The 26,323-nt window shown below is 43.0% G+C and overlaps 1 protein-coding gene across 1 annotated transcript in view; it reads right to left on the bottom strand.

The window, feature by feature from the left end:
• Positions 1 to 22,715, bottom strand: part of mfsd9 (major facilitator superfamily domain containing 9) — a 43,383-nt gene extending 20,668 nt beyond the window's left edge. Inside the window, exons 1-3 of the mRNA XM_041199882.1 lie at positions 22,331 to 22,715; positions 10,358 to 10,445; positions 8,443 to 8,486 (exon numbers count right to left, since the gene is read on the bottom strand). Of these exons, the coding sequence (XP_041055816.1) occupies positions 8,443 to 8,486; positions 10,358 to 10,445; positions 22,331 to 22,540 (342 nt within the window). The 5' untranslated portion in view covers positions 22,541 to 22,715. The remainder of the gene's footprint in view (positions 1 to 8,442; positions 8,487 to 10,357; positions 10,446 to 22,330) is intronic.
• Between the last annotated feature and the right edge of the window lie 3,608 nt (positions 22,716 to 26,323).

Here is a 26,323-nt window from a genome sequence, read left to right as displayed (position 1 = left end):
GAGTTTACAAGTTCAGAATTTCAGGAGCTTTCCTGGTATGTGTGGAGTGTCACAGCTCCACAACTTCAGATTCTTTGTCAGGAACCTCCTTTTCTGGAATTGTCTGGTTCTTCAGTGGGCACTTGCAGTTCTGTATCCTCAAATCTTACAGGAACATCAAACATGTCAGTCCTGGGTTGAGTATCCTCAACTGGAAACACAGACCTGGTCATGGTCACTGGTGGAACCATATCTTGATGATTTGTCTCTCTCTTCCTCAAATGGTCCACATGTTTACAGATGATCCACCTCCACGTGGTAAGTTGGAGCCCAGTCACCTCATTTATTTAATGTGGTAATCACTTTGGTCCTACCCCGAAGTTTTTCACGTATACCGGCTCTCCTACGGTAAATTTCCTCTTGTGACTGCCAGTTGTGTCTAGTTTTCTGGCTTCCACCTTCCCCTCTAAATTTGGCATTATTAAGCTCAATCTTATCCTGAGATGGCGCTTCAGCAATAACTCCGCAGGTGTGACACCTGTTGTTGTGTGAGGGGTAGCCCTGTCATAAAAAAGAATGCTAGCATGGTTGCCAAGGATTCACCAGTTAGCTTTTTTACGCCTGCCTTGAACGTTTGAATTGCCCTTTCGGCCAGTCTGTTTGAGGAAAGGTGGTATGGTGCCGTTTTCATGAGTGATGCCGTTGAGGCTGATAAACTGTTGAAACTCAGCACTCGTAAATGCCATGCTGTTATTGGAAACGGCTACTTCTGGTAGTCCGTAAATGGCAAAACTTTGACATAGTTTCTCAATTGTGGCATTTGACGATGGTGACTTCACCTCATACGTCCAACCATTTTGAATGGGCATAGGCAATGAGCAAAAACATTGACTACATTGGACCTTTCCTGGGAACAAGGTGTAACCGCATCTAGGGTCTACCTGGCCACTCCTATGGGTGCAACGGAGCTGTTAATTGGCAACTTTTGCAGTTGCTGACATTGCACACAGTGCTTTACTAAACTCTGTATTTCGCCATCCATCCCAGGCCACCATAGGTAGCTGCATGCTATGGTCTTCATTCAGGAAATTCCTGGATGGCCACTGTGTAGTTGAATTAAAAGTGGCTCCCTTCCATTTGGGGGAATTATCATTCATGCTCCCCACAATAAGATGCCATCCTGGCTAGTTATTTCATGTCTTCTATTGAAGTACGGTTTCATTTCATCAGATACGGGCTCCTGTGACCAACCATGTAGCACATGTTCTTGTACCTGAGAACTCAGTCTTGACTTGTCCAGTTTCTGATCTGTTGAGCACATACCGGCGAGAAACCTAAGAAATTTAATAGTAAAACAAGTTCCTGTGTAACTGGGAAATGCTCAACATTTTCTTGTGAAGGCAAACGACAAAGGGCTATTTGATTACCCGGCCTACGTATGAAAGTGTATTCGTATGCTGCCAGAATTAAGGTCCATTGTTGTATTCTTGCTGAGGCTATGAGTGGTATAGCCTTGTCTTCACTAAACAATCCTAGCAATGGTTTGTGGTCTGAAATGATTGTAAAACGGCAGCAGTGAATGTACTTGTGAAATTTCTTGACACCAAAGATGATGGACAGGCCTTCTCTTTCTATCTGTAAGTATCCCTTTTCCGCTGTGAGGAACATTCTTGACAGGTAATCAATTAGCCGTTCCGTGCAGTCGCCCATCTGATGAGAGCAATGCTCCCACTCTGAAAGGAGATGCATCACATGTCAGCACCAATTCTTTCATCTGGTCATAATGCACTTATAGATTGTTTCACCTTTATGAAAGCTTCTTTCTGGGGCGCCTCCCAAGACCAACAATGGTTCTTTGAGTAGTGAATGTAAGGGGGCCAGCACTGTGGGCAAATTAGATAAGAACTGCCCATAATAGTTGATCATTCCCAGGAATGATTTGAATTCTGAGGTGTTCTTTGGCGCAGGTGCCTCTCTTATGGCTCTCATTTTCTCCTCAACCGGGTGCAGGCCCCATGAATCTAACTAGTGGCCAAAATAGGTTACCTCCCTCACTTGGAACATGCACTATTCTTTCTAGCACAGATTTTAATCTCGACCTTCTTTTTGACGTCACTGTTAGCCAGATTTCTCTCAGATGCAAGCTCAACATGTCTGAGCTCAGTGGCTGAGTCTCCCAAAATTTCATTATCTGTTTGCTTCTTGGGAAATTCTGCGACTTTTGTTTCCAAAGCTTCTTTGGCTTCATTTAGCTGATTCTTCAGCTCTTCTGTCTCTTTTGTATTTATTTGCTGCCTCCTGGAAAATTGAGCATTGTTGAGTCTTCTCTGTCAACTTATTCTTCAGTTTGTTCAGAGAAGTGCTGAATTCTCAGCTTCCCTTCTTACTTTTCCAGTGGTACAAACTTTGACCTGAGGGAATCTTGTAGTGTGTGGAGATCTTTCAACAGGTTTTATTTTTCCCTGCGAAGACTGTTCATCTTGTCTTGAACTCTGTCATCAAGCAGGGTCCCGGAGTTCCTACCACTGGTCTTCCGGTCTGCATTTCTTCAGGTTGTTGAGTCCACACACACTCCTTTTTCAAAACAGGAATGCTTCCAGCTTCGTTTAGGAATCCCAGTGGCCAATCAAGGTTGATTTCCCTTAGCCAATTTCATCCTAGAAGGCTTGGTCCTCTGCCTCTCAATACTAACACTGGTAGCTTTGCCGATTGGCTTCCATAATGGACGGTTGCTCTGCTTATGCCTTTTACTTGAGTGTCTTCACCCACATGTGTTTTTAGCTTGGCAGCTGTTTCTTCTAAACTTAATTGTGTTCATCGTTATTCAGATATCTGAAGGGATGCTCCCCAGTTACTGTAGTGGAAGTTCCCGTATCTACTTCCATTCTAACAGGTTTCCCATTTGCTTTCACTGTGCCAAATATTGTTTCTGTCTTTCCAACTTTCAGATTAAACAACGAGTAAATGTCAGAATTTGTTGTTTCAGGCTCTTCTACATTGTAGATTTCACTGGGCTGCTTCTTTTGTTTACAAGGCTGCTTGAATCTTTCCTTGCATTGCCTTATCACATGTCTGTTTCTGTAACAATAGTAGCATTTGATTTTTTTAAACTGTCAATCGCTAAAAGACTGATCGTTTCCACCTCTATTAAAATTATTCTTCGATTTCGCTGCTAAGTTATTTTTCTTTATTTTTCAGCTAGTGGGGGCTGTTTCTCGCTTCTTGGCAGAGTCTCACTTTTTCGTGCCTCTTTCAACTGAGGCTTCCCGCCCGCAGTGGCGGACGGCGTCATTTTGCGCACCCTGTATCGCTTTTGAATTTCTTACTGCACTTTCCATGACCAGCGATATCACTAGCGCCTTCTTGAAATCCAGATTCATTTCAAACAATAATGTTTTTTGAATAGTGTCTTCTTTCGCACCACACACTAACAATCAGAGCATGTCGTTTAGGGATGTACTGAACTCAATGTTCCGTTAGCTGCTTAAAATTTGCCACGTAGCATGCAATTGTCTCACGTGAGGCTCTATTTTATGAATTAAACTTGAGCCCCTGCATCATGACTTGGGCTTGGATTGAAAGCGACCCTTTGAGGTCCACCAATTCATTGAAATTTTTCAAATCTGGGGCACTGGGTCAAACTTTGAATCAAGCTGTAGGTTTTGCTCCCACAAGTAGTCATGAGGATCGCTCGCCTCTTCTCTTCTCTTCCCCCATAATCTTGTTCGCTGGAAAAAAGAACATGAGGAATTCTATATATCAAGACCAATCATCTGTGGCTGGTTCAAAAGGATCAATTCTCCCAAAGTGTGGAATTTTGGGAGGGGATAACTTCTTCAATTCTAATGGAGCTTGCTACTTACAATCACTGGGCGAGGTACAGTGCCGATTTCTTTTTAACTTGATTTCTTCTGTTCAATCATGTTTTATCCTCACTGCCAGTTTGTTGTAGGGTGGTTGAGTTGTATTATTAGTGATAGAGTTGATCAGCAGACACTTCTTGGTTGGAAACAAAGTTTATTTACAATATACTCAGCAGCAGCTACATGTGTGCTTTGAACTCCAACTCTACACTGACTGAGGTAGCCTGGGCTACTCTCCTATTGGTTACTACAGATCATGTGATCTCTCTTATCAAGTATTATTCTTAAATGGTACATTACACACTAAATAAAACCACAATTACTACATATACTTTTTTTAAAGGAGTTTGTTTACCTTTAGTTTAAATTCTATCCTAACCCAATCATAATCATTTATTACACTACCTGAAAATTTAAACTTAAACTGTAGGATAGCAAGTGCTTTTAACTTCCTAGTTTGCTGTGTGTGAATGCTTTGATGGTACCTCCCTGCTTGATGACATCATTCAGTTGTCAGTGGACATAAACCGCTGTTGGAAAACGGGAAAACCATGTCACAGGGATCATTAGATTATCGAGAGCAGTTTTCTTTGCGATCAGGGATGAGCACCCTTACTTCATGACTGACTAAAAAATCTGGGCCACTGGATTTTGGGCCAGTTGTACCATGACTGTTTTCTCAATTAACATCTCTAACTCAAACAGAGTGGATATCCAACTGGGACTTTTGGATTTATGTATTTAGTTCTCATCAGCTAATGTCTTATAGACTGTAAATCCAAAATTAACAGAAAACATTACGTGAAGATGAGATTTACTCCAGAAAATGAGAATTAGGAGTGACTGGTTAGAGTAAAATGTCCTCCACATAGTATTCATACTTTAGTAGAAGTTTCAATCAACAGATAATTCAATTAAGTACCTGATATTTTCAAAGTAATTCTTTAAAAGTTCAACCATAGTTAGAGTTATTTTAGCTGTAAGCATAGCACCAACTTCAATCCCACTTCAGATTGGAAACCAATTCTGTTCTATTTAAAGACGTGTCATGTTGAATCAAATGATTTATTTCAGTGAGACAAATTTCAAACATTGCTTCAAACAGCTGCCTGCTGACATGCCAAGAAGAGATAGAACATGTGGTGCAGTGGATTCCTGTGGAATTAATATGCTCATTGCAAGCATTTCTTCCTAAAAGAATTCAGAGACGGTAGTTTTGCTTTGTTAAACACAGTTGCAGTTACGAGAAACTTAATGAAAAATGTGACTGCATAAAGTATTGGATAAAAACATGCTAACTGAAAAATGTCTGTAATATAACCAAAGCAAGATTCCCATTCACTTTATTGTGATAGGACTGAAGTTCCAGCACTAACTTGTGAAAAATTGGTGTGCTAATTGTCATTCCACAATCCAAACTGTGATTGTTCTCATTTGCTCACATTGATTATACTGTTTATGTTTCTCATTAATATCATTCTCAAAGAGCAAGTAAAGTAACAATTGCAGCAGGGGCTTTGATGCATACCACGAAATGTGGATCTCATACAAAGCTTATATTAATTCATTTGCAAATATCTAATGCCAGTTATAATAAAATATCTTGCTGATCAGTATTAGTTGTGGCTCAGTTGGTAACACTCTTGCCTCAGACTCAGAAGAGTCTGGGCTCAAGTCCCACGCCAGTGTTTGAGCATAAAAATCAAGGGCAGAATATTGGCTTGGGCGGGCTCGGCGGGGTGGCTGGGAAGTTGACCGTCGCCCGCGATTGGCACCGCACTGCGATTTCACGCTGGCAGATCAATTAAGGCATGCCCGGCGTAAAAAGTGAGCAACAGTGCTGAGAGCTGCCTATACTGTTGGGTGGGGGGGAGTGCAAGCGGGCCAAGTGCGAACTTTGCACATGCACACAAGTGAGTGCTGCGTAATCTCCCTGAGGCATGGAGCTGCCTTAGGGAGATGAAGAAATATTTAAAAAAAATAAAGAAAATAAAAATGTAATAGAGCATGTCCCCTCATGTCATTGTCACATGATCAGGGACATGTTATTAATGAAAACTTAAAGTTCTTGTTTTATTTTTATTTGCTTTTAGAAATCTCATCCTGTCTGTGGATGAGCTTCCAAAAAATGCAAAGGCTGCTTGGCCTTGTCACCTGCCCGCCAACCGTTAGGTTGGACAGGCAGCAACAAATTTACACTCATCGATTACTTAATGGTCTTAACAGGCCTTTAAAATGTCGGCCAGCTCCGGCCCGCGTTCGGCCAACATCAATGCACGTCATTTCACGCTTAAGCAGATCGGGTGTATGCGTGCGAAAATTTATGCCTCAAGAATGACACACTAGCACAGTCCTGAGGGAGTGCTGCACAGCCAGAAGTGCCATCTTTCAGATGACACATTAAACCTGCCCTCTCAGGCGGAAGTAAAAGATCCCTGGCACTATTATGAAGAAGAGCGAGAGAGTTATCCCTGCTATCCAGGTTAACATTTATTCCTTAATCAACATCACAAAAACAGATTTTCTGGTCATTATCGCATTGCTGTTTGTGGGAGTTTGCCGTGCTCAAATTGGCTGCTGTGTTTTCTACATGTCAAAAGTACTTCATTGGCTGTAAAGTGCTTTGAGACATCTGGTAGTTGTGAAAGGTGCTGTATAAATGCAAGTGTTTCTTTTAATCTGATTTAAGATTCGCCCACCAATCAGGCAACTGCACTAAGAACTACTGCCCAGGCTCATGAAATTCAAACAGCATGGCCTGATCAGTGAGAAAGGCACAAATTGAAATACTTTGCCTTGGCTTCGTGGGCACGATCTTCAGGGCTCAAAGATGGGAAATGGTTTATCAGTCATAGCTTAGACTTCATTTAAATCATGGATGTCCAGCAACATAATGGATTAAAAGCAAAATACTACAGATGCTGAAAATATGAAATAAAAACAGAAAATGCTGGAAAAACTCAGCAGGTCTGGCAGAATCTGTGCAGAGAGAATCAGGGTTAATGTTTCTAGTCCCTATTTCTATTTTATATTATATAATATAATAGATCATGCAGCTGGAACTACAAAAGAAGGCATGCAGTGAAGGAATTCCACAGCATGCCTGGTCATTGGCCTGTATCATTTCATTTCCAGGGGAAGATTTCTGCAACATAGCTCCCAGATCCCCAAAATAATTTATTAAAAGCCCAGAATATTTATCTGGTTTTACATAAATTACTCAGTTTAGATCATTGCTTTACACTGAGGCCACTTTTGTGCTCCCAGCGACAAATGAACCATTGTGTCCTATAGAGTTATTAAAACGTGCAGCTGCTGTTGTAGTGAAACAGTTTTAGCCTAAATGAAGGAGACCAGCAGCTTCCAACATTTACACTGTTTCTAATTCTAGGCAACCAGCTTGGAAGCTGATGAGAAACTGGGTCTATGAGTATGTCGCTGGGATGTGCAGTGCAAAAACCATGATCACTCACCATCCTGACTTGGAAATATAATCTCCGTTCCTTCACTGTCGCTGGGTCAAAATCCTGGAACTCCCTTCCTAACAGCACTGTGTACCTACACCATATGGACTGCAGCAGTTCAAGAAAGCAGCTCACCACCACCTTCTCAAGGGCAACTAGGGATGGGCAATAAATGCTGGCCCAGCCAGCGAAGCCCACATCCCATAAATGAATTTAAAAAAGTAACCAGCAATCAGAACTGAAACAGATTTTACTTCAAATTTCCACAAGGGTTCATACAATTATAGTGGGCAACTGGGAAAACTCCCAAGAAAATTTTCCACTTTATTTCTATACTCATGCTTCATTCCCCCCACCCATACCCACATATTTATTTAGCTACTTTTTAAAGAGTTATTGACACGGCATCTCCTGCTTCAAATTCACATTACTAGCAGGATGGTGCCAAGGTCTTATAAAACTCAGACAGTGACTATGGTCAAGTAAAATCAGTAACACAGCCCTTGTCTATTTAGACTAGCATTTTAACAATACTGTGACATGCTTTGAGCAATGTTTTGCTACATGCAAATGAAAATATTTAAAATCAAAATGAGATAAGTGCTGAAAACAGGATATCATTTAAAGTTCTATGCAGAGATTCCTCAAAGCCTCAGTAAATGCACTATGTGATGTGGGACAGAACAATGCTGAGCATTAATGTCTCAGGTTCAGTCCCTGGTCTGTGCTGGGTTATCTGTCAATGGCCAGGAAAGCATTCGACCTGCTACAATTTGTTTCTATGTCCATGGGTTAAGGAAGGTAGAAACATTCAGCCAAGGTTTCACTTCTGATCACTATCCACTTATTTCTACATATCGAAATTAGGTCATGAGTATTCAATAGGCTACTGATAATTCCACGTGGATAATGGTCATTTGGTGAAGTACTGAAGGGCTTTCAACACTCGTCACAATCTCCAGGAGAAGGGGATGTAGCCAAGAAAAATACATTCGCCTTGGATGAATAATAAAATTTACTTTGTATCATAAATTTCATTTGACTGAGGGATTAAAAACGACAAGATCACTTAAATTTCTAAAATGGTCATCACAATTTTAACAATTATTACAATACGACTGAGTTATGATACTTACAATTACTGTACTGGAAAATAGTTGCAGCAATCCATACACAGAACCTGAAATAAAGATGCATTAACTTAGTATCAATGCAACATGCTATTACTTGTATAAATCTGTCACCCCGCTAACAACTGCAAAGTAGGAAGAGAGCTGGGAGCAAAGGGTGCGGTGGGTTGAGATCCTGCTGCATTTAGTGGCGAGATCTGACTTAATTTTCTCAGATTGGTTCCCCAGCATAGCCAGCCAAATTGAGAGGTTGGGAGATGAGTGGAATATTCAAGGTAGAATATTCAAGATCAGGTGGGGTCATGGAGGTTAGATATCAGTCAGAACATGGAGGGATCGTGGCTGACTGATCCAGGGAAGATTGGATTGCAGGGTGGTTCACAGGGTAGCTTCAGGGCCTGGTGACGTACTCGTGCTCCTCCTGGCCCACAAGCACTTACCTGTTCCATTCAGGCATTCTCGCCTCTCTTCAGATGCTGCGTTTTCGGGGCCCCATGAAACCTAAGCTAGAGATGTTTAATTTAAAAGGTCAGTGAAATTCTATTTAAAAAGACCTCATTAACATATCCCAAGGACATTAATTGCTGTGATGACCAAGCTTCTTCCTGCACTAATTAAGTCCCAATTTTGGCGAGTAGGTTACCCACAATCATTCAAATGCAACTCCCATGTGATAGCTGCAAAAATCTATTATTTTAAGTGCCCGTTCTGGGGGTTATAATTCATCCCTCTTTCTTCCCACCAACATCACAGCAGTCAACGGTACCTTAAAAGTAACCAATTCCATGATTATATCTTAAAATTTAGAAAGCTAAATAGACAAAAAAAGTCATCTGAAAAAAGACAGATGTTCTTTATTTTAGAAGGGATGGGAGAAATTAGGACCAAATATTATATGGCTTACTCTAGTCTTCTGTTTGGACATCCATCAATGACTAAACAAATGAAGTATGTTACAAATTTCTTCATAAAAGGAAATCCAAAAGGAGGAAGGATTTTCCATGCCATAGCAATGGGCCCGAGTTTAACTCACTCAAAACCTATTCACTTACACAGAAAACTGAAAAAGTGAGTCCTATCAATACAGGATCAATACAGTGGCATCTGGGTCAGTGGTAAAGTGAGAACTGTTCAGAAGAATAAAGAAAATAATCAGACAATTGGAATCTTGCCTCACTGAGGATAAGAAATTGAGATGCTCTTTCCCCAAAGAGATAAAAATTACAAGTTCCCAGCTTAAAGCTGCACTCACCATCGTTGCAGAACTAACATCATAAAGTTGGTAGAAGAGGGCAATTACAGCTGTGTACAGCTCAATTGCCATAGAACGCTCAAAAGCACTAAAATGGGAAGTCACTAAAAAAAGACTATTTGAACTTAGGCCTATTAAGACAATCTGAAGAGAGGGCAATAATCAAGTTATTAATCTATAAATTTATCCTTCTCCAAAAATTTAAACATACAAACAAGGGACTCAAAATAGTGACTGAATTAAATATACTTCAAAGCCAGTTGATCTGTTCGGTTAAATTTTTAATATCTTTCTTTCCAAATTTTCCCTTCGTATCTCTTTTTCTGATGGTAGTGCTGTATAACTCCACAATTGATCACAGTTCCCTTGTTGCCCACAAATGTTTATGCTTAAGCCTCAGAAATGAGTGTTGGCAGTCCATTTGAATTTGAAGGATGTCACAATTAAGCTTAACTGCTGTTCTGATAAGGAATCCACTCACACATACAAAGTCACTGATGGCCAATTTCTGTTCCCTTTTATGTGGTATTCTGAGATAACTACACTGCCCTCTTCCCCAGTGCTAGGGCTAATCAGTTAAAGCAGTAAGACGGGCAGTTCAAGATAATAATTACCTAGCAAACACTTTACATCTGCGTGCCCTCATGGAATGGAATGGAACATACTAACCTACTAGTCCTGCTACTGTTGAGCTTCCTCCAAGAAGCTTGATGTGTCGACTTAATAAAGGAACTACCATACTCACGCCAAACAAGTCCTAATAAAAACACACAAAGTAAATTAAATTAATGACAGTTATCTTGATAAATACAAACATAGTCAACATGTATTGTATAGAATGGGGCTTCAATATCACGTTACCCAGTTATCAGGCAATGCAGTTAAGGTGGACAGGATTTGCTTCCTAGCCCATACGTAAAAATCTTACTTCAGTCAAAAATCACTGAAAAGCATTTAACCAAAGCCAACAAATCTGTATAGGAATCATATGGAGTTTCTTACGTACTACAATTCAGCACATCCAACAACATACAGGAAAAGGCAATTAGGCTAAGCAAACTTCTCTTAAGTCTTCCTTGCTCATCATCTAGTTATCCCTTGAACCTACTTATAATCGGAAATGTGAACATGGAGCAGCATGTGAGCCTAGATGTGGAAGGGGGGTGGTTAAGGTGGGTTTAACTTGGGTGTGTTCCACAGCTTGCTTGCAACCCTGTCTGCAAAGACAGAATACCAACTTAAATATGTCAGTCATTTCACTGTAGTGATACTTCAACTTACATTCAAGTTTAAAAGTATATCTATAGATCTCCCAGGCTTCTTAAAACTTCCCATTAAAACCAAAATGGGCATTCTACAGCAATTAAAGTGGCTCTCAAAAGTCAGGCAAATACAGCAATAAATACTCAGCACCCAGCTGCTTCTTTTTTACCTTCCACTGGGAAAGGGTTTGTTCAGAGGATTTGTGGTGAGAGATTATATTCTACATAAAAAGAGTTGTGAGACTTAGATCTGATTGGAGGGTACCTTGTCTGCCATAGATGGACCTCAGGCAAGGAGCAACCTGACTATCAGCTGCAGCTATAGCCTGTGTGGAGAGACCTGCAAGTGGTAAATGGAGAGGGAAGTAGCAGAGAGTGGTTGAGCTCACAGGAGTCTATATCCATGCAACAGGGTACAGAGGCAGAGGTTCAGCTTATTTTTGATTTCTCAGAAGTGCAGTCTCTCCAGACGCTTAGGTTGTGCATCAGGTGATGGCAGCAGACATCTGCAGCCTCCCAGAAGACCTGCCACCCTCTAGACCTATTGGCCACACATTGCCAGTGGTTGTGAAAGTGAACGCCACCCTCAAATGTTTCCCTCTGAATCATTCTGGGCACTGCTGGACACATATTCAGAGTCTCCCAGTTGTCTGCTCACAGATCAGACAAGCCACTGATGGCTTAATTACCAGCTCTGGCAAACATGCTAACTTCATCTGTGATACTGCCAGTCAGAATGAACAGACACTAAGTCAGGATGGTTCCTCACAGGTACGTGGCAATCCACGTTATCCCAGATCAATAATGAACATTCATCAGCCACAGAAGCTTCCTTGCCATCATGTGCAGCTGGTGTGCAACCACAAGAAAAGGTCTACGCAGGTGTGCACCACATTCCCTGGGAGCTGCCATGATGATTTTATCTTGAGGGAGTCTAAGTTTCCTGCTTTCTTTGGACTGGGCAGTATCCTTAAGGGATGGTTGTTAGGAGAGAAAGCATATCCTTTCAATTGGCGATGACAAATATGAGAACTAATGAAACCCAAGAGTGGTACAACAAATGCAATATGACACAATATGACATTCTTTTACAGAAGAAATTAGAGATAGTATTAGATCCAAAGAGGAGACATATAAAATTGCCAGAAAAAGCAGCAAGCCTGAGGATTGGGAGCAGTTTAGAATTCAGCAAAAGTGGACAAAAAGATTGATCAAGAAGGAGAAAATGGAGTACAAGAGTAAACTTGTAAGGAGCATCAGAACTGACTGTAAAAGCTTCTATAAATATGTGAAGAGAAAAAGGTTAGCGAAGACAAATGTAGGGCCCTTACAGTCAGAAACAGGGGAAATTATAATGGGGAACAAAGAAATGGCAGAAGAATTGAACACATATTTTGGTTCTGTCATCACAAAAGAGGACACAAATAATTTCCCAGAAATGTTAGGGAACCAAGGGTTTAGTGAGAGGGAGGAATTGAAGAAAATCAGTATTAGTAAAAAAAAATGATACTAGAGAAATTAATGGGGTTAAAGACTGAAAAATCTCCAGGGCTTCATAATCTACACCCCAGAGTACTAAAAGAAGTGGCCCCGGAAATATTGGATGCATTGGTGGTCATCTTCCAAAATTCTATAGACCCTGGAGCAGTTCCTACAAATTGGAGGGTGGCAAATGTAACTCCACCATTTGAAAAAGGAGGGAGAGAAAAACAGAGAATTACAGACCAGTTAGCCTAACAACCATAGGGGAAAATGCCAGAGTCTATTATAAAAGACATGGTAACAGAATACTTGGAAAACATTAATGGGATTAGACAAAGTGAGCATGGGTTTATGAAAGGGAAATCATGCTTAACTTATGTACTGGAGCTTTTTGAGGATGTAACTAGTAGAATATATAAGGGGGAACCAGAGGATGTGGTGTATTTGGAATTCAAGAAAGCTTTTGATAAAGTCCTACATAAGAGGCTAGTGGGCAGAATTAAAGCACATGAGATTGGGGGTAATATCCAGGCATGGATTGAGAATTGGCGGACAGACTGGAAACAGAGAGTGGGAATAAATGAGTGTTTTTCCGGATTGCAGTTAGTGACTAGTGGTGTACCGCAGGGATCAGCGTTTGGACCCAGCTAGTCATGAAATGACTTGGATGAGGAAACCAAATGCAATATATCCATATATATTTCATTTTATTTCAATATTTCATTTTATTCATCATCTCATCCGATGCCCCAACAAGAAACCTTTTCTCTTCCTCTCAAGTGCTAAGGAATGCAAGCTCCAACAACTCATCGACACCAACTTTGCAGAACACCTTCAGTCTATCCGCAAGCATTACCCAGACCTCCCTGTCGCTTGCTATTTTAACACTCCACCCTGCTCTCATGCTCACATGTCCGTCCTTGGCCTGCTGCATTGTTTCAGTGAAGCTCAATGCAAACTGGAGGAACAGCACCTCATCTTCCGACTAGGCACTTTACAGCCTTCCGGACTGAATATTGAGTTCAACAATTTTAGATCATCAACTCTCTCCTCCATCCCCAACCCCGTTCCGTTTTATCCCCCTCCTTTTTGTTTTTTCCAATAATTTATATAGATTTTTCTTTTCTCACCTATTTCCATTATTTTTAAATGTATTTCCATCCATTGTTTTATCTCTACCTTTTAGCCTTTTTAGGTTCCTTCACCCCACCCCACCCCCACTAGGGCTATCTGTACCTTGTTTATCCTGCTTTCTACCCTTAATTGACCCATTGCTTTAGATAATATCACCACCTTCAACAGCTCTTTGTCCTTTTGTCTGTGACATCTTTTGGTTAACTCCACCTATCACTGGTCCTTTACCTAGCTCTTCTTGTCCCAAACCACCCTCCCCCTTAAACCAGTTTATATTTCACCCCTTTCCTATTTTTACTTAGTTCTGTTGAAAGGTCATGAGGACTCGAAATGTCAACTGTGCTCTTCTCCGCCGATGCTGCCAGACCTCCTGAGTTTTTCCAGGCATTTCTGTTTTTGTTTTTGCAATATTTCCAAGTTTGCTGATGAGACAAAACTGGGCGGAGTTGTGAGTAGGATGCAAGGAGTCTTCAGGTCAATTTAGACAAGTTATGTGTGTGGCAAACACATAACAGATGCAGTGTACTGTGGGTAAATGTGAGGTTATACGCTTCAATATGAAAAACAGAAAGGCAGAATATTACTTAAATGGTGGAATTGGGAAATGTGGATGTGCAAAGGGATCTGGGTGTCCTTGTACACCAGTCAATGAGCAGGCAGGTGCAGCAAAGCAATTAGGAAGGTAAATGGTATGTTGACCTTAATTTCAAGAGGACGTGAGTTCAGAAGTAGGGGATGTCATACTGCAGTTATGTAAGGCCTTGGTGAGACCACACCTGCAGTATTGGTCTCCCTACCTAAGAAAGGATAATACTTGCCAGAGAGGGAGTGCAGCAAAGGTTCACTAGGCTGATAATGGGGGTTGCAGGAATATTGTATACGGAGAGATTGGTTTAACTGAGCCTGTATTCACCAGAGTTTAAAAGAATAAGAGGGGATCTGATTGAAACATATAAAATTCTAACAGGGCTAGACAGACTAGATGCAGGGACGATGCTTCCCCTGGTTGGGAGTCTAGAACTAGGGGCCACAGTCTCAGGATACGGGGCAGCCCATTTAGGACTGAGATGACAAAAAATTTCTTCACTCAGAGGGTGGTCAACCTGTGGAATTCTCTACCATAGAAGGCTGTGGAGGCCAGGTCACTGAGTATATTCAAGAACGCAATTGATTTTTTTTTGGATATTAGGGGCATCAAGGGGTATGGAAAGAAAGCAGGAATATGGCGTTGAGAAAGAGGATCAGCCATGATCCATATTGAATGGTGGAGCAGGCTCATAGGGCTGAATAGTCTACTTCTGCTCCTAGTTTCTATGTTTCTAACCAGATGTGTCATGGAGTAGGTGATCTGCTCAAGATGTTGGTTCCTGGACAGATCGGGAGGTGCCCTTCAGTACTCACCATTGAAGGTCTCTAAAATGATTGTGCTATGCTGCACTCTGTACATTGCATAGCTGTGAGGATTGAGGCTGCAGGAGGAACAAGGCACTGATCGCACATTGTCTGTGCATGGTTCCAAGGAAGAGAAAATTAACAGAGAGAAGGATGGCAACCCCATTATTGCTTTGAATGCCAGATATTTCCTTACAGCTGTGTGGTTCAGTTAGTTATGCTCGTGGACCAATGTAAAAATCAAATCCAATGTCCACTTTCATTTCCACTATAGTACCACCTCCCTCCCATCTCACTGAATAAAGTTCTACTAAAGAATGGAACATTAACAATATTGCAATTTTTCAAACACCCACATGCATTTCACTGTGCAACTACAAAGCTTTACAGTTCCTTTTTCTACCTCTCCTACAAGGTGGCTTCAGCAGAGATAGAAGCAGGCTGCTCAGATCCCCACTCTGACGCCGAGATGTTCTTGACTGTCAAGCTCTGAGATTTGGAGCCTGTCAAAGACTTCTCCACCTGCAGCCCTGCAGGGGAAGACTCAGCCATCAAAATAGGAGGGAGCAGGCCAGGCACTGGCTGAAGGAGATAACCGGCAAGGAGTGGGATTGCTTTGATTTGTGTCCCCAATTTCACATCACCCCTCATCATCATCCCATTCCTGGACCAGTTACTACCACTCTGCAGAGCAGTTTCACGCAGACAATTAAAGCAAGGTGCTGGCCTTTGAATGCCCAAAGTCAATGTTCTGTGATTGCTGTCAACGTGTCAAGCCTCCCAACTCCTCTAAATTCCATCTTTGGATTAGGCCTGGAATTGAGATTGCGTTATATGGATCTGCATAATGCCCACTGCCGTGGAAAGACCTCTAAATGCAGAAGGAAAACTATAATAAGGTGCCTGGATTAAAATGCCACAGATAGATGAGCTGAAATTACTTCCAGGTTTCCTGTGTTATATTGGACACACTGCTCACAACAAGTCTTGAAGTTAACACTAGGCCAGGATTTTCAGCCCTGCTGTGGTGGGACCCACCATGGAGCATGCGGCGGGCCAGCCAAAAGTCCACAGACTTTCGGCAGTACTGGAAGTATTAGGCTTTACTACGGGCAGGGCCGGAAAATCCCATCCATAATGTCCAATCACTTTTCTTTGTAACCTATTTTTATCCTTCAGATGAAGAAGTTTTCTGACTTTGTTCCTTAGTTCAAACTTCCTAAATTTTTTGAACATCTGCCCCTACTATTTCAATTTTTGTTACAGTGAACAAAGTACGAACAGATTTAACTTCAGAACTTCAAAAGTTGGCATAAGCAATGCTAAAATAAAAGACAATATTAATCAGCGAATCACTCTGTACCAACACATTAGCTTATAATTAATGGGTAGTAAAGTATAATACACTATTACCTTACTGTTGCTGTTAGCCTGAATTGTGTACCTACCTCATGTTAAAAATCAATGCATATATTATATCTGTGGCTCAGATGTGGCTGAGACAGGTTATTCAGAGTGAGTATGTGAAAGTCACTTACATAGCCTTCTCTAGCACAAATACCAATGTAAAATATCCTGTAGCTACAGTTAACAACAAATGCCACTGTTGTTACTTGATGCCACCAGATTCTTACTACAAACCTACGCAGTTGACTTGCCAAAGTAGGCTATGTGAATTTTGTTGATAACAAATTGATACCTAGCCATTAATGGGGCTGTTGTAGTAGAGGACTCACATGTGTCACTTTGAATAATGCAAATGGATTACTTCAATGCCACATGAATGTAAGAGAATAAAGCAAATAGGAAGAAAAGGTTGAACAAAAAGTTAAATACTGCTGATGATGGAAATCTGAAACACAAAACAGCATCTGTGGAGGTGCTAACATTGGTTCAGTGGCAATGCTCACATTTTAGCCAGAAAACAGAGTACATAATCTACGCTGACACTTTTGCACAATACTGACTGAATGCTGCAATGTCAGAGGCATCATCTTTCAGATTAGACTTTAAAGCAAGGTCTGACCTGCAGTTCCAAGTGGATATTAAAGATCCCACAGCACCATTCAAATTAAGGCAGAAAGTTCTCCCAGTGTCCAGATCAACATTTACCATTTAACCACCGACAAAACATTGATAATTTCATTAATTATCTCATTGCTGATTGTGGGAACTTGATTGTGCAAATTATCTGCTTCATTTTTCTACATTACATCAGCAACTACGTTTCAAATATTACTTAACTAGCTGTGAAACACCTAAGATGTCCTCAATAAAAACAGAAAATGCTGCAAAAACTCAACAGATCTGACAGCATCTGTGGAGAGAGAAACAGAGTTAAGCTGATTCAGAGCTGATGAAGAAGGGTATACAGACTCAAAACGTTAACTCTGTTTCTCTCTCCACAGATGCAGTCGGACCTGCTGAGTTTTTCCAGCATTTTATGTTTTTATTTCGGCTTCCAGCATCCACAGTATTTTGCTTTTATCTAAGATGTCCTCAAGTTGCGCGAAGCTGGTAAAAAATTAAGATTGAGGAATAGTAAATAACATTAATTCTATTCTTATATTTCAATTTGGATTAGTTAAGTAGTTAAAAAAAGCTACAATTAAAGGAATGCAAGAACAACTAAGAGTACAATGGGGAGCAGATTTTAAAACCCCCATGGTAGGCAAATATGCAAAATCAGACTATAACTCAACATGAATGCACTTACTTCCACTTTAAACACAGTGGATTTGGGAGCATCCAAGTAACCTGCTCTGGAGAAGTGGGGCCACGGTCATAATATGTTAATGAGGCTCCCTTCTTCAGATTTTGGCAGCTATTTGGATTTAACATTAGTTGACCAGATTTTCCAGGGTTCAGGAACCAGCAGCTTGGGGGAGGTGGAAGTAGTTAGGTCAAGCAGGTGTAACAGAAACACTTCCCCACGGCACCTCAAACAATTTTTCTGGCATGATAGGCCAACCCACGCCACCTAACTAGAATCTCACCTGGATCCCCCCTCCATCTGAATGCCAATCCATGCCCTTCCACCACCACCAACCCACAATGCTTCCGCATTGCGAGGAACTGTCTCAATGTTCTTCTACCATTGGCAAGCATCTGGTTATACTCTCAATCAGGCCAGCTGTCCTGCAGGAGACACAGTCATAGCCTCATTCTGGTACTGATGAAGGCCATTTGGCCCATCGAGACAATACGGCTTACTGTAGAGAAAATTGAGTAAAAAAAAAAGAGATCCTACTGTTAAGTTCAACAGGGCTTCTGTGTTCCTGGCACTTACAGGCTTCCCATCACCCCACTCTGCAATCACATGCTCCCACACCCTCCCCACAAATTATCGGGCTTATATGTCGCAACACAGCATTCTATCTGGTATGCTGGTATTTGCTTACATTTGGATTCACTTTGCCACTTTAAATTGGAGAATTGGAGGCTTATATCAGTTCATGCCTTATTAACTCTAGACACCAATAGTTTTTTCATAGTATTGGGACAATAAGACATCAGACTGGAGATTGTGACTATGAGAAGGATGGATACCGAGGACCACAGGCTTGGCACAGCTACAAACAGCATAAATGGAGTGAGAACATGGCCATAGGTGGGAAGAAATCAGAAAAGAAGGGAAGTTGGAAAGAGAAATGTTTGAGCTCAACTGTTTTCTGTGACCACAGGTTATGCAATCTTGATGTTGGATGAGAGGCTGATAATTGCACAATGTTCAGCACCATTCACGACTCCTCAGATACTGAAGCAATTCATGTCCAAATGCAGCAAGACCTGGGCAATATCCAGGCTTAGGCTGACAAGTGGCAAGTAACATTCACACCACACAAGTACCAGGCAATGACCATCTCCAACAAGAGGTAATCTAACCATTGCTCCTTGGCATTCAATGGCATTACCATCACTGAATCTCCGCTATCAACATCCTGGGGGGTTACCATTGACCAGAAACTGAACTGGACTAACCATATAAATACTACGGCTACAAGAGCAAATCAGAAGCTGGAAATCCAGCAACGAGTAACTCATTTCCTGACACACCAAAGCCTGTCCACCATCTACAAGGCACAAGTCAGGAGTGTGACAGAATACTCTACACTTGCCTGGGAGAAGGCAGCTTCCACAATACTCAAGAAGCTTGACACCATCCAGGATAAAGCACCCCAATTGATTGGCATCCCATTCACAAACATTCACTCCCTCGACCACGAATGAACAGTGGCAACAGTGTCTACCATCTACAAGATGCACTGCAGGAACTCACCAAGGCTCCTTAGACAGCACCTTCCAAACCCATAACCACTACCATCTAGAAGGGCAGGAGCAGCAGACACATGGAAATACTACCAACCCAAAATTTCCCTCCAAGTCATTCACCATTCTGACTTGAAAATATTTCACCATTTCTTCACTGTCACTGGGTCAAAATCCTGGAACTCCCTCTCTGACAGTAATGTGGGTGTACCTACTCCACATAGACTGCAGTGGTTCAAGATGGCAGTTCATCACCACCTGTTAAAAGGCAATTAGGGATAGGAAATAAATGCTAGCCTAGCCAGCAATGCCCACCTTCCATAAATCAATAAACCAAAAGTAGCCTACTCCTGCTCCTATTTTTAAGTCCTTATGTTGAGTATGTTGGCTCATTTAACTTTTGATAAACCTTTAAGGGCGGAATTCTCCCCCCGTCGGGAGGGAAGTTAATGGGTAGGCATGTGCGGGTGCTCTTCCGATCGGCGCTCCCGATTGGAGGCGCGGCACTATTTTATGTGGGTGGACCAATGAAAGCCCACCCAGTGTGACGTCCACAGGGAAGTACTATGTGCTCCCTGTGCGGGCGGGGGGAATACCTGAAATCGCAAGTGCGCTCTTTCACGCACGCACACGAAAGAGCGCACTCATCTCCCTGAGCCTAAGTGCTGCCTTAGGGAGATTGCCTCTACTTTCAACAATATTAAAAATAGAAAAAAAATGCCCTTACATGTTCCTTCATGTGACAATATCACATGAGTTGGGACATGTTCACAATTTTCATAACAACTTTATTAAAATTTTGAAAACCCTACATGAAATATCATCCCACCAGTGGATGAGGTTTCATGTTTTTTCTAGTTGCCGCCGGGGCTCCTGGCCTGCCTGGGTTGGACGGGCTGGTCCTTTAATTGATCCTGTCAATGGCCTCAATTGGCCATTGACAGGTTGGTGGGCACGCAGCTGACTTTGCTGCGCTCCTGCCTTTCTGAAAATTTAAATTGGACACGGTGACGTTGGGAGATCCCCCCGTCACCGTGTGTTATTTTATGCATTGGCGAGCTGGCCCTGCCCCAGCTCGCCGACGGTAAAATCCTGCCCCAAGTGTTGACTGCACATTGAATTTATTCGTCTCATGCAGGTGCAGGGCTGCAGCCTTTTTTAAATACTAAAATTAAAATTTTCCTTACAAGACACAATATAAACCTATGTTTTTTTAAAGACTGTTCTTCAGATCAACAGCATTTAAAAAGTAACAGAATAAGGGAAAGAAGTATGGGGTAAATACAAATACCACACGTGCAGGAACAGAAATATGTTGACTTGTAAAATGCTGAGATGATTAAATGACAGAAGACATACCCATGTGTATGAATCCTATTATAAGAGAAATCAAAGAAATGAAAGGCCAATGCAAGACACAGAGGCAGTGTGAATAGCTAAAGGTGGCTAAGTAGGTAAAAAGAGAAGCGTGAAGAAACTGCCAAAGAGAAGCCAGGTTCCAATGGCCCAGGAGTCTGATGGAAGAACAGCACAGTTTGATGCCAAGAATGCAATGCATTCTGCCAGCAGTGTATTGATGGGTGAAAGGTGGCAGGAAGGGTTGGAGTTGGGGGTAGGAAATGAGAAGGCCCCCACTGCTTAACTGTTCCTGATCATAAGGACAGAGGAGCAGGGGCCTTTAAAGTCTGTTGGGTAATCAAGATTTCACACAAAGGCCCAAGTGAAGCATCATTACTTCAGAAACATAGAATCATCTTCAAGTGTGGGAGATTACTAAAGGTGCATCTATAATTTAAACATTTCTAGGGAAGGCAGTTTAGAAGTTAATATAAATCTTGTTTGTCCTTCAAAGACCTGGGCTGTTTGGTAGGGCCCCAGTGGGCACATAGGTGACTGCTAAGGCTGATTTATACCTGTCAAGTTCTGCTGCAATAGAACAGGTTACCGCAGACGATTGAGTTTTGGATGAGTTGCTGGCTTGGGATTTCTTCTGCCTCTCACATGCGCTTGCTTGCAAAAGAGGCTGCAACATTTTTTATTTGGTTGCACCAAGTGCAGCAATCCCAGTAAAGCTTCTCCCAGGACTCTCAGTCTATATCAAAACTCCTAAGTGAAGCCTTCAGAGTATCCTTTTTGCATTTCCTTTGGCTGCCATGAGAGCACAGCCCAGACTCAAGCTCTCCATAAAAGATGTGTTTTGGTAAGCGAGTGTCAGGCATTCTGGCTACATGACCATGCAAATGGAATGTGACAGAGGGACAGGAATTTCTGAATGCTGTATAGGCATCAGAAATGTCACAAATTAGTAGCAGCAGGTGTCCAAACCCCTGTCCATCCAATGGAGATTTAACAAATAGTCAACTTGTGAAATTGAAACTTACATGAAAATCCAGGCTTTTAACTCTTGGAATTCTACTTGTAAATTTATCTAAAAGCTCACTCAGTCCAAATCGGTATCAAGGTGTTCCAGTTTTATTTACTTTATCCAGCTCCTCTAGGGAAAGCTCTTTTTATTTAACTCGTTAGAATTTAAGCCTTCTCGTGCTGTTACATGTAATCATAGCTGGAACAGCTGTGTAAACAATACTTAAGATACTTCAAAATCATGAAGTATATTTTGTCCATTTTTGGTGTAACTCATTAAGTTGGTGGTCCATAGAAAAATTGTAATTCTGTTTTTGTTTTGGATTTCCAGCATCCGCAGTTTTTTGTTTTTATAGAAAAATTGAATTCATTACACCGGGACGTATTTTACGCCAGTCAGGATCCTTACGGCAATGTGATTATACCTCAGTGTTTAAAAAAAATCGGCTAGTAGCTGAAAGGATATTAATGTTCGGGGCTCAAGGTCGGGAGTGTGTTGGGGGGGGGGGGGTGAAATTCACTAAATTTTGGCAGCAGTACAGGGAATTTACAGGCAGAAAATATGAACGATACTGTTCTCTCCGACCAGTGCTTGGACACTATTTTAAAATGGGGGGGATTATAACGTCGCTATTTATACCCCCAATTCCCGTTCGCAGAGCGCAACAGGCTTAGACTCAAATATGCTACTTCCTCAGCCAATGAACAGTCAGTCACATGACCCCACAATGTCACTTACCAGGAATCCCACCAGATACAGGCGAAGCATGAGAGCCCGGCGGCCGGGGTCATGCGAGCTGTGCGAGCTGACGAACCTCATTGTCTGAAAGGCAGCCGCGTGCCGGCTCGCGTTAGCAGCGCTGGACCGCGGGGGGGAGGCGCGCAATCCTCTCGTGCCAACCAAATAGAATTCGGTGTCCGCCCATTCTCCGCAAGTGGAACTGCACATGCGCACACCGCGCAATAGTTCCACTCCCGGAGATTCGGACAAAATTCTGCAGTGGGGGCAAAGGGATGGATCAAATTGACACTTTTGTTCAATCGCCTTTTGCAAGGAAGGTGGCCAGATTTTCAAAAGTCAAAATGGGAACCACTTGAAAAGCATCGCGAAGCCTGGGCTTTACATGTTGGGCAACCAATGGCAGGAGTTTGGGGGAGGGACAGTTGCAGGTCAGAGGTCCTGTGATCTTATTTCCTGGAATATGAAACAAAAACAAAAAATGCTGGAAAAATTCAGCAGGTCTGACGGCACCTGTGGGGAGAAAGACAGAGCTAACGTTACCAGTCCATATGACTCTTCTTCGGAATCTTCTTCCTGGAATATGCAGACACTAGTGTTCCCAACTCAGCAGATCCAAAGCAAATACCTGGAAAAACTCAGCAGGTCTGGCAGCATCGGTGGAGAAGAGCACAGTTGACCTTTCGATCCTCATGACCCTTCAACAGAACTAAGTAAAAATAGGAAAGGGGTGAAATATAAGCTGGTTTAAGAGGAGGGGGGGTTGTTGGGACAAGAAGCCAGTAATAGTTGCAGATAACCAAAAGGTGTCACAGACAAAAGGACAAAGAGCTGTTGAAGGTGGTGATATTATCTAAAGGAATGTGCTAATTAAGGGTAGAAAGCAGGACGAGCAAGGTACGGATAGCTCTAGTTGGGGTGGGGTGAAGCAATACTAAAAAGGCTAAAAGGTAGAGATAAAACAATGGGTGGAAATACATTTAAAAATAATGGAAATAGGTGGGAAAAGAAAAATCTGTATAAATTATTGGAAAAAACAAAAAGGAGGGGGAAGAAACGAAAGGGGGTGGGGATGGAGGAGAGTTGATGATCTAAAATTGTTGAACTCAATATTCAGTCCGGAAGGCTGTAAATGCCGAGTCGGAAGATGAGGTGCTGTTCCTCCAGTTTGGGTTGAGCTTCACTGGAACAATGCAGCAAGCCAAGGACAGACATGTGGGCATGAGAGCAGGGTGGAGTGTTGAAATGGCAAGCGACAGGGAGGTCTGGGTAATGCTTGTGGACAGACCGAAGGTGTTCTGCAAAGCAGTCACCCAGTCTGCGTTTGGTCTCTCCAGTGTAGAGGAAACTGCATTGGGAGCAACAAATGCAGTAAACTAAGTTGAAGGAAGTGCAAATGAAATGCTGCTTCACTTGAAAGGAGTGTTTGGGCCCTTGGACGGTGAGGAGAGAGGAAGTGAAGGGGCAGGTGTTGCATCTTCTGCAGTTGCATGGAAAGGTGCCGTGGGAGGGGGTTGAGGAGTAGGGGGTGATGGAGGAGAGAACCAGGGTGTCACGGAGGGAACGATCCCTGTGGAATGCCACCGGAGGGGGGGTGAAGGGAAGATGTGTTTGGTGGTGGCATCATTCTGGAGTTGGCAGAACTAGCAGAGGATGATCCTTTGAATGCGGAGGCTGGTGGGGTGATAAGTGGGGACAAGGGGGACCCTATCATAATTCTGGGAGGGAGGAGAAGGCGTGAGGGCGGATGCATGGGAGATGGGTCGGACACGTTTGAGGGCCCTGTCAACCACCGTGGGTGGAAAACCTCGGGCATATTTCCTTTCTCAGTGACTGTCTCGGTCTCCGACTTACCCCACTTGGATTTCAACTGAAATTCCATCCCTCATGTTTCGAACCCTCCCAGGATTACAGGTATCTCCGGGACATACAGTGCTCCTCGGACAGCTGTTCCCGTCGTATTCTGAGATCCACACTCAGTGCCATGCGCCGCCATATGAACACACTCGACCTCTCCCTCCAGCAGCACCGCTGCACCCTTTTTCAAAGCTGCGTGTGCCCCCAGTTTCATTTTATTCTTCGTCTCATCCGACGCCTCAACAAGAAACTTTGTCTCTTTCTCTCAAGTGCTAAGGAACGCAAGCTCCAACAACTCATTGACACCACCACCAATCCAGGACCCTCCACCCCTGCCTGTGCCTCTGTCCCCATCCCGTCTTCCAATCCCAGCCCCGGCCGTGTATACACTATACCCCCTAACGTTCCCCTCTCCGACGCTGAACGTTCAGTACTCAGCAAAGGACTTAGTTTCATACCCTTACGCCCTCATCTCAATGAATTTCGGGCTTGGCACGATGATGAACTCTTCTTCCGCCGCCTTCGTCTCTGTGCTAACTTCTTTGGGCAGGAGTCCTCTCCCCTTTTACCCACCTCCAATATTCTCCCTCCACCTGGACCCCTCCCTCTGGATTCTTACCTTCTCTAGATCTTTTCATTGAGAACTGTCGGCGTGATATTAGTCATCTCAATTTCTTTGCTCCTCTTATCCATTCTAACCTGTCTCTCTCTGAACTTGCTGCACTCCGTTCTCTCAGGTCCAACCCTAACATTGTCATCAAACCCGCTGACAAGGGTGGTGCTGTTGTTGTCTGGTGCACTGACCTCTACCTCGCGGAGGCTGAGTGTCAACTCACAGACACTTGCTCCTACCTCTCCCTGGACCATGACCCCATCACTGAACATCAAGCCATTGTTTCCAGGATTGTCACTGACCTCATCTCCTCTGGAGATCTTCCTTCCACAGCTTACAACCTGATAGTTGCCCAACCTCAGACTGCCCGCTTCTACCTCCTACCCAAAATCCACAAACAGGACTGTCCCGGCAGACCGATCGTGTCAGCCTGTTCCTGCCCTACGGAACTCATTTCTCGCTATCTTGACTCCCTTCTCTCTCCCCTTGTCCAGTCCCTTCCCACCTACATCCGTGATTCCTCTGACACCTTACGTCACATCAACAATTTCCAGTTCCATGTCCCCAACCGCCTCCTCTTCACCATGGACGTCCAATCCCTCTACACCTCCATCCCCCACTGGTATGGTCTGGTGGCTCTCCGCTTCTTCCTCGAACAGAGGCCTGAAGAATCCCCATCCACCACTACTCTCCTCCGTCTGGCTGAACTTGTTCTCACACTGAACAATTTCTCCTTAAACTCCTCGCACTTCCTCCAAATAAAAGGTGTGGCTATGGGTACCCGCATGGGCCCCGGCTATTCCTGTCTCTTTATGGGGTATGTGGAACATTCCTTGTTCCAGTCCTACTCCGGCCCCCTTCCACAACTCTTTCTCCGGTCCATCGATGATTACTTTGGTGCTGCTTCATGCTCTTGTCGGGACCTGGAAAAATTTATTAATTTTGCTTCCAATTTCCACCCCTCCATCATTTTCACGTGGTCCATCTCTGACACTTCCCTTCCTTGACCTTTCTGTCTCAATTTCTAGTGATAGACTGTCCACCAATATCCATTACAAGCTTACCGACTCCCACAGCTACCTCGACTACAGCTCCTCACACCCCGCTTCCTATAAGGACTCCATTCCATTCTCTCAGTTCCTTCGCCTCGGTCGCATCTGTTCCGATGATGCTACATTCAAAAACAATTCCTCTGACATGTCCTCCTTCTTCCTTAACCGAGGTTTTCCACCCACGGTGGTTGACAGGGCCCTCAAACGTGGCCGGCCCATATCCCGTATATCCGCCCTCACGCCTCCTCCTCTCTCCCAGAAACATGATAGGGTCCCCCTTGTCCCCACTTATCACCCCACCAGACTGCACGTTCAAGGGATCATCCTCTGCCATTTCTGCCAACTCCAGCATGATGCCACCACCAAACACATCTTCCTTTCACCCCCCTGGTGGCATTCCATTGGGATCATTCCCTCCGTGACACCCTGGTCCACTCCTCCATCACCCCCTACTCCTCAACCCCCTCCCAC

This window comes from Carcharodon carcharias, chromosome 11 (assembly GCF_017639515.1).
Source record: "Carcharodon carcharias isolate sCarCar2 chromosome 11, sCarCar2.pri, whole genome shotgun sequence".
In the NCBI taxonomy this organism is placed as follows: domain Eukaryota; kingdom Metazoa; phylum Chordata; class Chondrichthyes; order Lamniformes; family Lamnidae; genus Carcharodon; species Carcharodon carcharias.
This window is presented reverse-complemented; position numbering and strand designations above follow the sequence as displayed.